Genomic DNA, 14,064 nt, shown 5'->3' on the forward strand with positions numbered 1-14,064 from the left:
GCAAAAATGTTGAGGTTATTCGACGTGTAAACAAAGAAAACACGTGGATAAATTGTAAGGCAGAAAATATATTTAAATAGAAGTGTAATTATAAGTAAGAATACAATTTGAGCTGGTCCAGATCCGCACGCTAGCTGTGTTACCCAATAACTGAAAACTGTTTATGGTCTGACTTCGTTGCAGTCTTTTGTCTACGCGCTGTCGATGGCTTCAGTACTTGAGAAAATTAAAAAGACCTGATGTAGAGTTTTCTTATAAATGGTGACCACTTCAACAAAAAACAATTAAAGTAAGGAGAGTTAATCGCAAACATGAAGGCATTAAATTAATTCCACGTAATACGGTTACGAGTTACGAGGTGGTTTTCTGTTTCAATAATTCGAGCAACAACGAATGAGTTGTTTTATGAACAGCGGCTAGATATATAAGAAACTCGATGGATAACTAGTAGCGTTGCTCGTGTAAGCAATGAATGTTTCCCCTTGTCAGCGATAAAATCGATGTATATGCAACTGTTACACTGCTTTTGTGTAAACACCATTGCCAGGCTGTGATTTTGATCAATGAAGCTTTTCCTTTGGCCTTCCTTTCTGTAAAGTGCACCCGATACAGAACACAATCAATCTCTACTGTAAAGCATGTGTTTCTTGTATATCTTATTGTTACTAAATGTTTGATAAATGTATCTGTTTCTGAAAAAACTGCTCTTAAATATCATTTCTCCTTTACAAGAAGGTCAGCTAAAATGTATCCTATTATTAATAATCGACGAGCAAAAAATGTGTTTGCATTTTAAGATGAATTCAGTCCTATGAGAGGTAAGAAGTATCTATAGATCTTCGTAAAAAAAGGAAAAATTACACTGCTGATTCCTTATCTGCTTTCGAAAATAGACGCAATTGTATTTATGTTTCCCCTCCACGACGAGGCAAACCAAAAGTTGAATAAAAATCAACGAACCCTACCTTATTATCGGGCTAAGTGACTTTGTCGTGTCATCGAGCACTTGGTTCGCTCGATATTGGGCTTTAAAGAGGTTAGCTGGAGACCTGCGGCCTTAAAGAGCGTTAAGAAAGACAGAAAAAGTTGTTTGCTAGCGGCCGATTTACTACGCGTGATTAATAATCGCTTCACTGTGTTCACTTGAAATGCATTGGATTTAATAAAACATTTTAATAGCGATTTGCTTTATTCGATTAGATAATGAGCAAGCTTATTAGTAGAAAAGGATGTCCAGCACATTAAGCAGAAAATTACCGGCTAGAGTAGCAAAAGGACGGTTGGATAAATAGAGCCTTGAAAGAAATTAATTTTCTAATAACTGACGTATCAAGATTAATCAATATTCGTTATTTTTGTTAATTAAATCACTCGTTGAAATTTTATAAAAAGAGTGTTACAAAGATATTAGTGATTTAATATCTTAAGATCGAAGCCTTTCAAATTTACTTCGCACACAATACTTTTGCTTAAATTAATATATCGTTTACTACTTCGACTCTTCAAATATGTCGCATCATTTTATAATGTGCTGTAATCATTGGCAAGTAACTCTAGTCGCGATATTTCTCTGATTGAAAATTCAAACTAGATATTCCTCAGAATCTTAATCCGGGATGTTTCATTCCCTGTTAATCGCGATCGTTAGAAACGCATAGTCACGCTTTTTAATCTCATCGGTAACTTTTTTTCCTCTAGACTGGGTAATGGAAAAGTCGGATTGCGAGGTGCAAGCGACAGAGAGGGGAGGCCAGGTTCGGATACGAAACAGGATAAAAACGAAGGTACAATTGAGCAATCTCATGATTGGAGACCTTCCGTGAGAGAGGCTGCATAAGGTCTGCTTGCCCATGTCACGGCTGCTCGCTGTCCTGCGAGATAAATCCGTCCAATCCTCTAAGGAACAGCACTCGCTGTTTATTCGCCGCTTTTTCCTTGATTTCATGAACGAACAAGGTGGTTCGGCTTTCTTTCTAAGATCAGACCATTTCGCTTCGGTTACCCTCTCTTCAAACTGCTAGCCCTCTTAGTACATTGATTAATATATTATTAATCGTTCGACGAGATTTTTATTCCTTCTCATCTTTTGATACACCGTATACCTGTGTATGTGTGTATGTGTTAATATAAATAATTAATGCGATTTAAAGCAAATATCACGTTGAAAATATTTATGAAAATATTAAAGAAATTTTTAGTCTCTCGTCCAATAAACATTCGTCGATGAATTCTAATAAATCATTGCACAAATTTTCTCATTGACTTTTAGGTATTGGTTCCCTTATCTGCGGTCTTACCGCCTTCTTTGTATTTTGTATTATAGATTTTCGATATTTTTATCGAATGCAATAGTTGTTCTCATTTTTTCCATTTTCGTTTACCTACATCAAATTTATATAAATTTGTGTTAGCATACCAGAATATTGACCACGTTTAACATTAATCGAGTGGACGTTGTGAATAACGATTAAGTTAATTATATTTATTCAAGGATTCTAGGTATTACGTGATAACAGGTTTCGCTTGAATCCTTAGGATCGGCTTGATATCTTTTCGTTTCGATCTTTTCTTCCACGTAGTTTCCACGATATCGAAGTATCTATTTTCCCACGTAATTACGATTTTTATAATATTGGCTCTTTTACATAATGCCATCGTGATATATATTTGATCAGATAAAAATGCGTCCAATCGTCGTATTGTTAATAAAAATAGCGCAAGTTCGAATACTGCGTGACATAGCAGTCGTAACGAAGGAAGAAGATTTATTGTTCTCGTAAACGTTTTCCCTGGCCTCATTGTTATTTTAGACTTTTACTATGCGAGAGCTTTAGCGTCTCCTTTGTCACGGAATTTTCAATGCATTCGGTCCACAGTTCCAGCTATTACTTCTTGTTATTGCATGAAAGCCCAACTATAATTAGTCTGTCATAAAAATACCGAGAACATATGTCATCTATATAAACCTTGATTTAAAATGGAACGCTGGTGTAGAACTACTTTGCATTGTAATATCGTAAAGTATTTTCAAAGGAGGGATTTGTTGAATTTATTTTAGATTTTATGTTTCTAACGTTTTTGTTAAATATTTTTACTCAAAAAGATACAAATCAATGGTTGGAAATTGCGATGTGAAGAAACGCGTATCCTATACTTGTTAAAATCAGATTCGAATTGGCACGTACTTTCACGGTATGCGTGTGATATCGATTTGATCCTTTTTAGACTTTTATATATTTAAAAAAATAAGCACGTAAATTATAGAAAGGGTACAGAGGATATTAAATCCATTTCTTAGCTCACTAACGCGCAGATGTAATTTAGGCCGAAGCGGTTTTCAGATTTTCGGTGGATGCTAATCGAGCAGCATTGCCCGTTGGAAACGCGATGCGGATATAATGCACGGGTGAAATAGCCCGGAAATGGCAATCCATCAATATCCCAGGCAGTACGAGCCCGGTTTTCAACGTTAATCAGTAATTAATTAGTGTTGGCTGGATAGCGGACTCGTCGTTCGTTACCAATCGTTTTTCGATGTAAGCACCGGCGTTTATCCGGTAAAAATATATCGAATTGTCACGGAATTAGCCAGCAGCCAACACAGCTCGCTCGTTTTTCCAGCATTTTCCGCCACGATATCATGGAATGTGTTCAAGCTTTATACCCTCTGGCGATGGTCGTTCCAATGATCAGCCTGGTATCAACCGAATAATGTAGTAATACATTAGCAAAGCCCCGCAATGGAACGTGCGTTTGCATGATCGCGTGCGCCACGTTTATTTGGATTTGTAATCACTTACGAATCCTGCCGCTAATGAGACGAGAATTATTCGAATTATTTTGCAATATTCGTTTGCCCTCTTTCCTTCGTTATTTTTATTTTTTGCTTGAAATTCGTGAAATATATATCTCGTGCTCTTTGCTAAATACGTCGTTGGTTTGCTTGCTTGTTTCAAGGATCTTTGGAGTAGTTATTGTTCCGAAGATGTTTAAAAGGCTAACGCGTGTGATATGACATCGAGTGTACTATAGCCTCCAAATTATCAATTTCTTTATGTTATAGAATAAATAATAGGTCGCGCTTGTACCTGTAGGTACCTTTCCGATCGCATCATTAACCAACCACAGTAACCAAATTTCGCTAGTAAGCATCGAATGACTCGCATCAATGAAAACGTATTTTGCCATTTACGGTGGTCACTGATAAGGAGGAAAAGAGAGTTTGGCTTGGCCTGGTATAATTGTACGCCTGTAGCAGACCGAAAACAGTAATTCATCAACACATCAGAACGAGTTGGCAGCGCTAACGTTCCTAATCACTAATTAGCCAATTAGCTCACGCAATTTTGCTAATAACGGCTGCGTATATCGAGCCGATGAATGACGCGGCGCACCTGCAGCCACGTTAAAGGGGGCCTTTCAACCACGCTGCACTGGCTAGATGGTTGTGTGGCGTTTCGATTATAGCTCATCTCGTAATTAGTATTGTATCGACAAACCTTTCGCGGCTACACTCATCAGACTGATCGCGTTTTGTACCTTTCCAATGATACTCGAACGTCGCCAGCGTCATTATTTACTTAAATATACGCTACGATCGTCCATTTTCCCCGTTTGCTGTCCGATTCATCCCGAAGTATCGAAATATTAAAGCGAAGGTCGACGTAGACAGATTTTATTTCATCGTCGATTTTCCGTAATTTTATTTTCACAGATGACATTACGATTGCGGTTTTCGAATCGGTTTCTTGAATTCTAAGAAGCGATTTCATGTTTTGATAATCTAGAAAACGAGTGTTCCACATTTAATACGCGTTCCAGTTGCGTCTGTGTAAGAAATGTAACGCTGCCATAGCGCCCTTGACCATTTGCAATGCTAATGACGTTCTTGTGACTTTTCATTTGCGTGCAACACTGCGAGCATCCGATATGATGCATACAAAGTCGTTCGTGTACGTAAATATAGAGTTCTTCCTTGTATTTTTTCGGCGGTATTTTTCCAAGATCTCAGAATTTTTTAATATCATTTTCTTTGAAATTTTAACCACGACGGCGAAACTTTTTTTAGGCCGATATTATTTCTAAGTTAATTCTTCAACATTTTTGCTGAAATATTTCATAATTGAATGATTAATTCGGAAATTTATAATTCAGTATCTGAATTAACATTTTCAATTTCGCCTATCCTAGGTGTTTCTAATTTACTTAACGATAAACCAAAGCTAATAAATATTAACAAATTAACGATATACAGGGTGGTTGGTAACTGGTGGTACAAGCGGAAAGGGGGTGATTCTACGCGAAAAAAGAAGTTGAAAATATAGAATAAAAATTTCTTTTTTAATTTTTCCATCGAGACAACGATCTACAGTGAGATCCGTTACAACGAGACGTGATAAAGTGCACGCGTAACGAGCGAAAATTCAAAGTCGATTTTCTCGAGAACAAAGCCTCGAACGAGAAATTTTTATTCTATATTTTCGACTTCTTTTTTCGCGTAGAATCACCCCCTTTTCGCTTGTACCACCACCAGTTATCAACCACCCCGTATAAATTAATTTGAATAAATTAGGTTAATGACAAATTTCTCTGTTGATAACGCGTATTTATACAAACGCTGGAATGTAGGTTGCACACGTTTTTGCTCCAAATTCACCAGGGAAAGAATCTGGTTAAAATAGCAGCTCCGCTGCTGAATCCTCTTCTTGTAAGACTAAAACGTGCACGTATCCTGGGAACAAGGGGTGCGCGGATTTCTGTTTACCTAGTCTTTTATGCTAATGTTAAGCTCCAGAATACACCTAGAAATTTTATGACAGCATTTCAACTGGGGGCCGTATATTCATTTATCTGGAAAACCTCATGCTTGAATTTCATTACTCAACAATGGTAAGAAGTAAAAGCGCGAAACGTCCAAATAACATTGTTTATTTGCATTTCTACAATCATTCGTTCTTTTCTATCTGTTATTACGCTTTTTTAAAGTTCATATTATCAAATATATAAATATATGGCAATCGATAGATATATTTATCGCAGAACGTAAAGAGAAAGATTCTGCCTACCTTCGCTTAAACGTCGATTGATTCCTAACTTTTGCCAGCAGTATACGTTATAAATTTCAAATACAACTGCGAAATATTGATACAAAAGGTTAAAAATACATCGCGACCTGAAGGTTCGATCAAAAATGCTTTCGCCGATCCTCCATACATTTGGCAAAGTTCGCCAGTTCGAAATTCTCTTGCGACTTCGCCTCTCGTCCGAGCGTATAGCTGGGGAGCTAGACAAAACTCTGTCTCGAAGATGCTTGCCGTTTATTGATCCGAGTTTAAACGTTTCTTAAACATAGGTTGTTAAAGCAAGCTTGAAAAACTTACGTCACTATTGCTATCTCGTTTTACGCACGCTAATGATTAATTGTTGTATCGTCATGGAAATATATGTTCGTTGGATAAGCAGCCATCTTCTGCTCGTAAATCATTGAGTTTGTGATTCGTTCTGCCAGTTATTTTCCTAAAGTATTATTCATCGCTCTGCTCTTTGTTACTTCAACTTGACTTTAACCGCAAAGTTAAATTTGTTTCGTAATGAATAATTAATTAGAAGGTTCAGAGGCTCGATCGATTTTAATCCCGAAAGTTCAAATTTATGTAGGTAGAACCATATTATATCCAAGCAGTCGTTGATCTGAAACAAATTTAGCGTGTACTTAAATCGAATGTTAAAATAAGAGCTTGAATATACGGTCGTGTTTAATTAATTTCGTAAAGATCGAGCAAGGTAGCAAACTAAAATCGTAAACAGCGCAGTACGAAACATTTGAAATCGTTTACGTCTTACGTCAACACGAAATTGAAAATCGATGTAGCCTTTGCGCACTAATTCGATATACTATAAGTAGGTAACGCGTGTCAAAACTGTAAGTCAATTTTGAAGGAGGAAATTCGACGTCGTGAGGAACTGCGTGAAGTTTGTGACATAATGTTGAGTTAGGCCGTGTAAATAGAAGGTAGCAGTCGAGCTAGATGAATCCCTTGACTGAACAATACCTCTTTGTTGAGTTGCAAACGGCTGTTCCGCGCCGGCAAACAACTGCTGGTGCTTAGCTATGCAATAACGATACCAGCTCACCGTTTGCATTGTTATTTCTACGAGAAACTAAACCTACTCTTTTCCATTATCGAGTTAGGCTTTATATTTGATGCTTATTTCTCGCGTGTTTTACCGAATACTTTGATACGCAGTGGATCGAAAAATACTTTTTCCACTAAGTACAAATTTGTTCATTTCTTCCGTTCTGATGTAATATAACCGTCCATGGAACTATCACACAGGACAATTTTTGTTAAAAGACTAAGACACATCTTTATTTTTCTGTCAAAGCAAAGCGTGATTTTTTAATGAAAAAAAGAAACGAACTCGTCAAATTATTCTGTTCTCACTCGTAAACGACAAACTCGCAATTTACGTGGACGTGAATGTGTCAACACGTTTATTTAAATTTTAAATACCGCTCGGCTTCTTTATGTCCATTGTGCGCGTCGTTGAGCATTTGCTTACGCCATAAACGTCGAACATCTTTTATACCGTTTCATCTACTGAAACCGTGGACCTAGTCGCGTCTCGAGGATGTTGCTCGCTTGAGTAAGTCGACGGTACAAAACGTTCCAACTGTTATCTAATCTCGGAGAGCCATTCCGTGGCTCTGCCTTGTCGTCTGGTGTTGCTAGTGAAAAAGTGTTTACTCGCAAACACGCCTCACCTTCCATGCGCATCCGGTTTTGAACTGAATTCCCTGTCCCTGTTACTGGATTCCTACGATGTCGCAGTGATATTTTCGAAACGCTTTCTTCTTGATTTTATTTAACGTCGAGTCGAAAACGTGTTTCTAAAATAGTTGTCCTTCTCTAAACATCGTCAAACGTTTATATATAATTCCAAATACTAAAATCATGCGCAAACCTTCAAATTACAATAGCTTCCTTCCAGTCGAATCGAATTGAATCCCACTCAGAACCATCGTCCGGAAACCACCGTTTTCTGCTTGTACCGATCATCGATTGCCCTCCAATTCCCGTTGCAACCATAGAAGCTAGCATGGAACACGAACGACCAACCCTCCATACCTCAAGACGTCCCAGAAAACTAAGAACACTCGTTCGTTGCAGATGACACTTGGCATTCCGTCGTCGTAGGGTCGACGCAGCTTTCCATCTCCATCATACGCTTTCTACTCGTCAAGAAAATCATCATGACCCGATCGAAGGACACGTAAGAATATTCTAGTCGATCAATTAGTTCGCTTAACGCCGTAGCTAATATCACGGTATATCGGCGAACGTACATGAACCTATGTAACTTGTGAACATCGGGGAGGGAGGAACGGAAGAAAGAAAGAGGAAAGGAAGAAAGGAAAAGAAGAGGAACAGAGTGGAAGACGAAAAGAGGAAAAGCCGCGAGATACTAAAGCGTGGCAAAGTCGCGGCAGCAGCTGTGTCGCGGTGAAAGTACGAAAGAAAGTCGAGCGTAAATGCTCGTAGGGGCGCTTAAGCGAGTTTACACGCGGGCAAGCGTACCGTGAGCCGGCTTGAAACGTTAGAAACGCTGGAACGTGAAAACGCGGCCGTGCGCTTGTGAGGGATGCGGCCCATGGGCGAAGGGTGGGGTCTTTGGGCACCGATAAGGCTTATCCGAAGATACGATGGCCGGCTGCTCGGCTCTTGTCGTCAGTCGTAGTGCTCAGGTGGAGTCGACAAGAGCGCCGTTCGCTTTAATTCACGCCGATATCGTGAGTTCGCGTCTCTTCTACGTACGAGTATCATCGCTGCTATCGTATCCGGTTGACCGACCTCCAGTTGAATTAGACGCAGCCACGGAAACGCCAGAGGACCTCGACCAGGTGGCGGAGGGTGCTTGAGAACGACGACAACCTTGAAATAGACCAAGAGGAATCAGGTTGGGATCCGTGTATGGGAAAATCACACGATAGGATGCTCGATGTTCGAAGATATATCGTCGGTTTGTTAGAAGAGCGGCGTATCTCGAATTTACTAGGAGAAATTTTACATTCTCAATTTTTTGTTTCGATTAGATTTCCTGGCATTGTTTTTTATTCCGTTATCCTTCTAGCAAATCGATGATACACGTTTTCGGGACACGACGTATAAAGGGATTGATTCGATATCTACGAGCGATAAAAGAAATTAGAAGATAACGTATAATATTAACCTTGTAAATGAAACGAACGCGACATACGGAGCTTTGTCATTGCTTTTACGTGTTACATTGCACCTTTGGATTATTATCCACAAGTTACGGCAATCTTGTATACGGATGAAGTAGAATCAGTGCCGCGCGGAAACGGCTCTTTCTCTCGACTTGTTCTCTAATCGTCTTGTCCTCGAAACGTCTCGAGATTTTAATTTGACGTTTTAACGCGCGAAGTGGTCAGTGGTAAAGGGATGTGGAGATGGGAATAGAGTAAAACGGTCGAGCCTACGCAACGAGAGATCGACAGGGTAAGAAAGAAAGAAAGGGTGAAGGAGAAAAAGGCGAAAGGAAGAAAGCGAGCGGCGCGAAGGACAAAAGCGTTGGAGTGTAACCCGAGAGAGCAAGGCTCTCTTTCCTGTGCGCTTTTCTCAGTCCGCGGGAGTTACTAGTGCCCTCCCGCCCCCTTCTCACCGTCGTTTCTCCGCTCCGCTCCATCTGCTCTGCTCTGCTCTGCTCTGCTCTGCTTCGCTCCGCTCTACTCTACTCTTCTTCTCGCCACTCTCTTTCTCGCTTCCTCTCCTGCCAGGATTTCGCAGTTCCCAGCTCGCCTACTAAATTATTCGTGACCCCTTTGACACTTGACAGTGGTGGCAGTTCCGGTAATTGTGCCTCTATCTTCACTCCCCAATCTTCAGTCGGACTTTCTTCGTGTTCAGGAACACGATGAACATCTTACCTGCAATTGTTTTTGTTCTTTTATCTTTGTCTACTATGAGTATCCAGAAATTCTAGAATAACGTTGCACATTCAGTTGATTTCCGTTCGTGTGTTTTGTAGGAATCGCTATCTTTACTATCTTCTATACCTTGAATGTTTGTACAATTTTTTAAATTAAAGTTTTCTATATAACGGAAAGGTAGAAAATATGGGGAATTCGTGGTTATTAGCTTTTTTTGAAATTGTATAGAAATGTGGAGATGTTTGGAAATTTTGGACAGTGTATTTTTACTGTGATTGGATCAGCTTTCGAAAAATTCCTCTCGACACGATATTGCGCTAATATACGTGACTTTCGGATACCAGAACTTCAATTCGCTGGAGATCTTATTTGGTCGAATTTAGTTAAAATTTAAATAGTATTTCATGATTTCATTTCCATCCTCTTTTATGACAATATTATATTAATAAGGTTATTTATAATCACTTCCTTCACTAAAAGCATCAGTCTCTTCAGAATTTAACACGTTTCCTGGGATTATGTTTCTTTTTCGTCGCTTCTTTTCGATTCGTCTTCCTCCAGATTACGACGTTCAACGTCCTCGAGTCACTTACGTTTACCCATATATAAAAGCGGATAACAAACAACTGGTCAAAGCGTTTTAAGCGTTTCTTGGAATACAGTTTACCGTAACTGAAGCGAAATCGGACTTGGACGTTCGTTCAGATGCTTTTCGTTCCTTGCCAGTGCGCTCATTACGCTTGGGCGTCGTTTCGTTCGGTTTCATCGTGTTGTCGGTAAATAACGGGCGGAAGCTTTCCTAGGTGCTTCCCAAGCGTCTTCGAACGCGAAGCTTCGAGCACGATACCTACGTTCGAAACAAAGGGACACTCGAGCCGCCCGAAAATCCCCGAAGAAGCTGCAGATCGTCGAGCGAACAGGCAACATCGCAGTTTCTTGTCTCTGTCCCATTTTTTAACGCTTTTGCTTCCGGTAAATACGTCCGTCTTACGGTGACTTGACCCGAGCTTCCAGACCAAGATAAAAGTGCAGCCCGTACATAGAGTGTCTTTCAAAGTATGAGCGATAGCGATAGCGATTTTTTTAATGGTAAAGTTCATCTTGAGGAAGATTCAATGTTGGTCCTTTTGAATTATAAGTTAATCGCGACTGTAAATTATCGCTTTGACAGCATAGAATCGGAAAATCTAGTCTAATTTCTTTACTCGGAAAATCATATTTCCTATCACATTTCAAATTAGTCGAAAGTTCTTACATTCGAAGACATTCCGTGTTATTGAACAAAGCTCTGTATCTGAAAGCAACAGAGCTGGAAACCAAGACAGAGGCAACTCACAGGAGCAGCGAAGCGAAAGTCGCGATCTTGGAAAGATGTAGAAAATAGCGAACGAAGAGCACGTTAAGGGAGATCGAGTCGTGACTCTATGGTGGTTCGCGGTGGTGCGGCCTGTATACGAGCCGAGTTTCTAATTAAACTTAAACTTTTAATTGACTCGTTGCAAGGTCGTTTCGCGCAAAAGGTGTCCCACGTACGCGTTCCAACTGTCTGCGTTACTCCAATTTTATTCGTTTTCTCCGTGTTCTTCCTAGATTCGTGGGTGGTTTCACGCTGTTACGTTATCTTCGTAAAGGGTATCCTCCTTTGGAAGAAACATGGGCCTTCTTTATGACCACTTCGCTGCGAGTTACTTAGGAACGAAATGAGGTATTCGCGTCTGTAAATCCCTAGCAACGAAATATATATGCGTGGAAATAATTGTAGGTGAAGTGATTTAGTCTATGACGATGAAAGTGTTAGGCCAGTGCAGTAGCCCTACTTGCTGTCGAAGAACCATTAGGTTTCAAAGTAACGTGACTTTTTAGATACGTAGGTACATGTGGGATAAATTGAAGCTGGATATTACAAATATTCGTAACATTTCAAATTTCGTTTTAAGATCTACGAAGACTTCGGTACTTGCTCGTTTAACGTGGCGAATGTCTAGATAAAACGATAACACGTTCTTTGTTAACAAAAGTTATCTTTATGGTTCGATTTTCACACAATCAATACGAATGTGTGTATTATTGTGAAAGTTTATTTAGATTCTCAGAGACTTGTCTATCATTTAGGTCGTTTGCTATCGAAATTTTCCAATTATCTGAACAAACGTAGATCTGGGTCACCAATTCGACGGTGACGAAAGACAAAACGAATAAAACTTTTGTACTGACTTAACAATATTCTCTATGACTCTGTCCGCGGCATGAGTGATTTTGAAACCGTAGAGTAAACGTAGAAATCTGTATAAACGTTAAATCGTATCATTATGTCATCGTTAAATTTTATGTATTTCTTCTTCGAAACGATAAACCTGTGAGAGTTTCGTATTCATCCTACGTAAACGAAGCAATGCTTTTGAAAATACATATACGTGGCGCGATTATTCATTTCGAAGCAAAACGCTCGAATAATATAACTACTTTCTGTTTTTATTTCTGTTCGTATAGCCAATCGAGGGTCCGCGTGGTCGATAGCTGGGATTATTCGACAGCTTCGTATCGAACGTTAAACGTCGCCAAAGTTACGCCAAAAGTCTGCAGTAGTAACATTGAACAGATTTCCCTAGAGACAGATTGGTGTCTGTATCAGTGCAACCGTATCTCGTGAACAGTGTATGCTTTCTGTGTCTAATATTCAAAAAAAAAAAAAAAAAAAAAAAAGAGAAATAATTCGTGACCGTACAATTGATGATTCGGTGGAATTGTTCGAATAAAGAAAAAGAGGAGTAGAAAAAGTGTGTTTTCTTGATGAAAGTTCCGTTTGTATATCCATAATCCGGTGGTTGATTCGCACGTGTGTAGTAGTTAGTGTTTGAGGGTTGATACCTTCAAACCGGAAACGTCGAGTAATCCTGTCTTCCTCAAGGATAAACGAGGCTGAGGGAGGGAGGCACCGAGAACCGGTCGCAAGGAGGATTCCTATGAAAATGCTTCAATCTTTGAATGCTCTGGCGGGTAAGATCTCGCCGGGCTCGCCAACCGACAGCAACGCAAACAAAGTGCACATGCACAACAACAACAACAACAACAACAACGTCGTGCATCATCATCATCCGTACTCGAAGCAACAGGCGCAGCAGCCGTCGCCGTCGTCACAGTCGAGCAACGGCGACCAAAAGGAAAACACGTAAGTTTGATACTTTTTCTCTTTATACATGTATATTGTATATATAGCATAAGCGAATATACACATATGTGTAGGAATGAGTGTGTTGTATTAATTTTTCAATCGTTATATCTAGGTGAAAGAATCTCTTATACACTTGAATTTCAATTCAATTTGGAAGTTTTAACGCGAGTCGAATGGTTCGTTATAAATACACCTGTCCCTAATCATTTTTTTGGGTCATCTTCTAGTTATACGTTACAATTAGGTGCAAAAGATACGAAAAATTCTGAATGGAACAAGTTTGCCAGAGAGAACGAAACTGCATCAAAGAGACGTATCTATGCGCTCGCGATAGGAAACAATTAATTGGTTGGGTGGGAAAAAGTGGGGTAAAGAGAGTGACACAGTCACGAAATCACTTTTCTGTCATTTCGTTCTTTATGGAAGAGTGACAATTTATTTGAAACGACCTTTTATGAAAATGAATTTTTCAAACTTGCCCAATTCTACAAAATTTTCGAACTTCGTAGAACGCTTGGCGAGTATGGAGACAATTTAGCAGAATGTACTCTGTCGAATTCTCGAGCTAAAAAGTTAAAAGTTGCAAAAGTGTAAAAGTAAAGGAATTTGAGAAAGGAAAAGTCGAAAATATTTTATCGCGATCCCGAAATATTACATGGAATCTTATTTTTTTCTATCATACGTTTCGAATACTTGAAATATCAGAGGATGTTTCTTGAAACTTATTAAATTGAATATACAAATCATATCGATAATTTTAACGTAGCTTGAGAAAGGTTGTATTTTCATCTTTAATAATTCAACTGCGCTACTGTAACGTAATACGAAATGTAGATTTTTGAACGACAGAATTGCGTAATGGATCGTGCAAAGAGACGAAGAAATATGATAATACCAGCTTTATTTCTTGTGCGATGTAATTGCATGCGAAAAACAAGAG

The 14,064-nt window shown here is 39.2% G+C and overlaps 1 protein-coding gene across 21 annotated transcripts in view; it reads left to right on the forward strand.

Moving 5' to 3' along the window:
- The window catches only part of LOC117207819 (CUGBP Elav-like family member 2), a 354,083-nt gene that overhangs the window by 45,169 nt on the left and 294,850 nt on the right, over positions 1 to 14,064 (forward strand). For 19 of the 21 annotated variants that reach the window (XM_033448419.1, XM_033448421.1, XM_033448417.1 and 16 more), the window contains 2 exons: positions 8,172 to 8,958; positions 12,443 to 13,121. In XM_033448419.1, coding sequence (XP_033304310.1) covers positions 12,916 to 13,121 — 206 coding nt within the window. In that variant the 5' untranslated portion in view covers positions 8,172 to 8,958; positions 12,443 to 12,915. Of the gene's footprint in view, positions 1 to 8,171; positions 8,959 to 11,568; positions 11,658 to 12,442; positions 13,122 to 14,064 lie in introns of those variants that run through there. The other 2 variants (XM_033448422.1, XM_033448418.1) reach the window with 2 other exon arrangements.

The sequence above is a fragment of the Bombus bifarius genome, unplaced genomic scaffold (assembly GCF_011952205.1).
Source record: "Bombus bifarius isolate JDL3187 unplaced genomic scaffold, Bbif_JDL3187 scf7180000008046, whole genome shotgun sequence".
Taxonomy (NCBI): domain Eukaryota; kingdom Metazoa; phylum Arthropoda; class Insecta; order Hymenoptera; family Apidae; genus Bombus; species Bombus bifarius.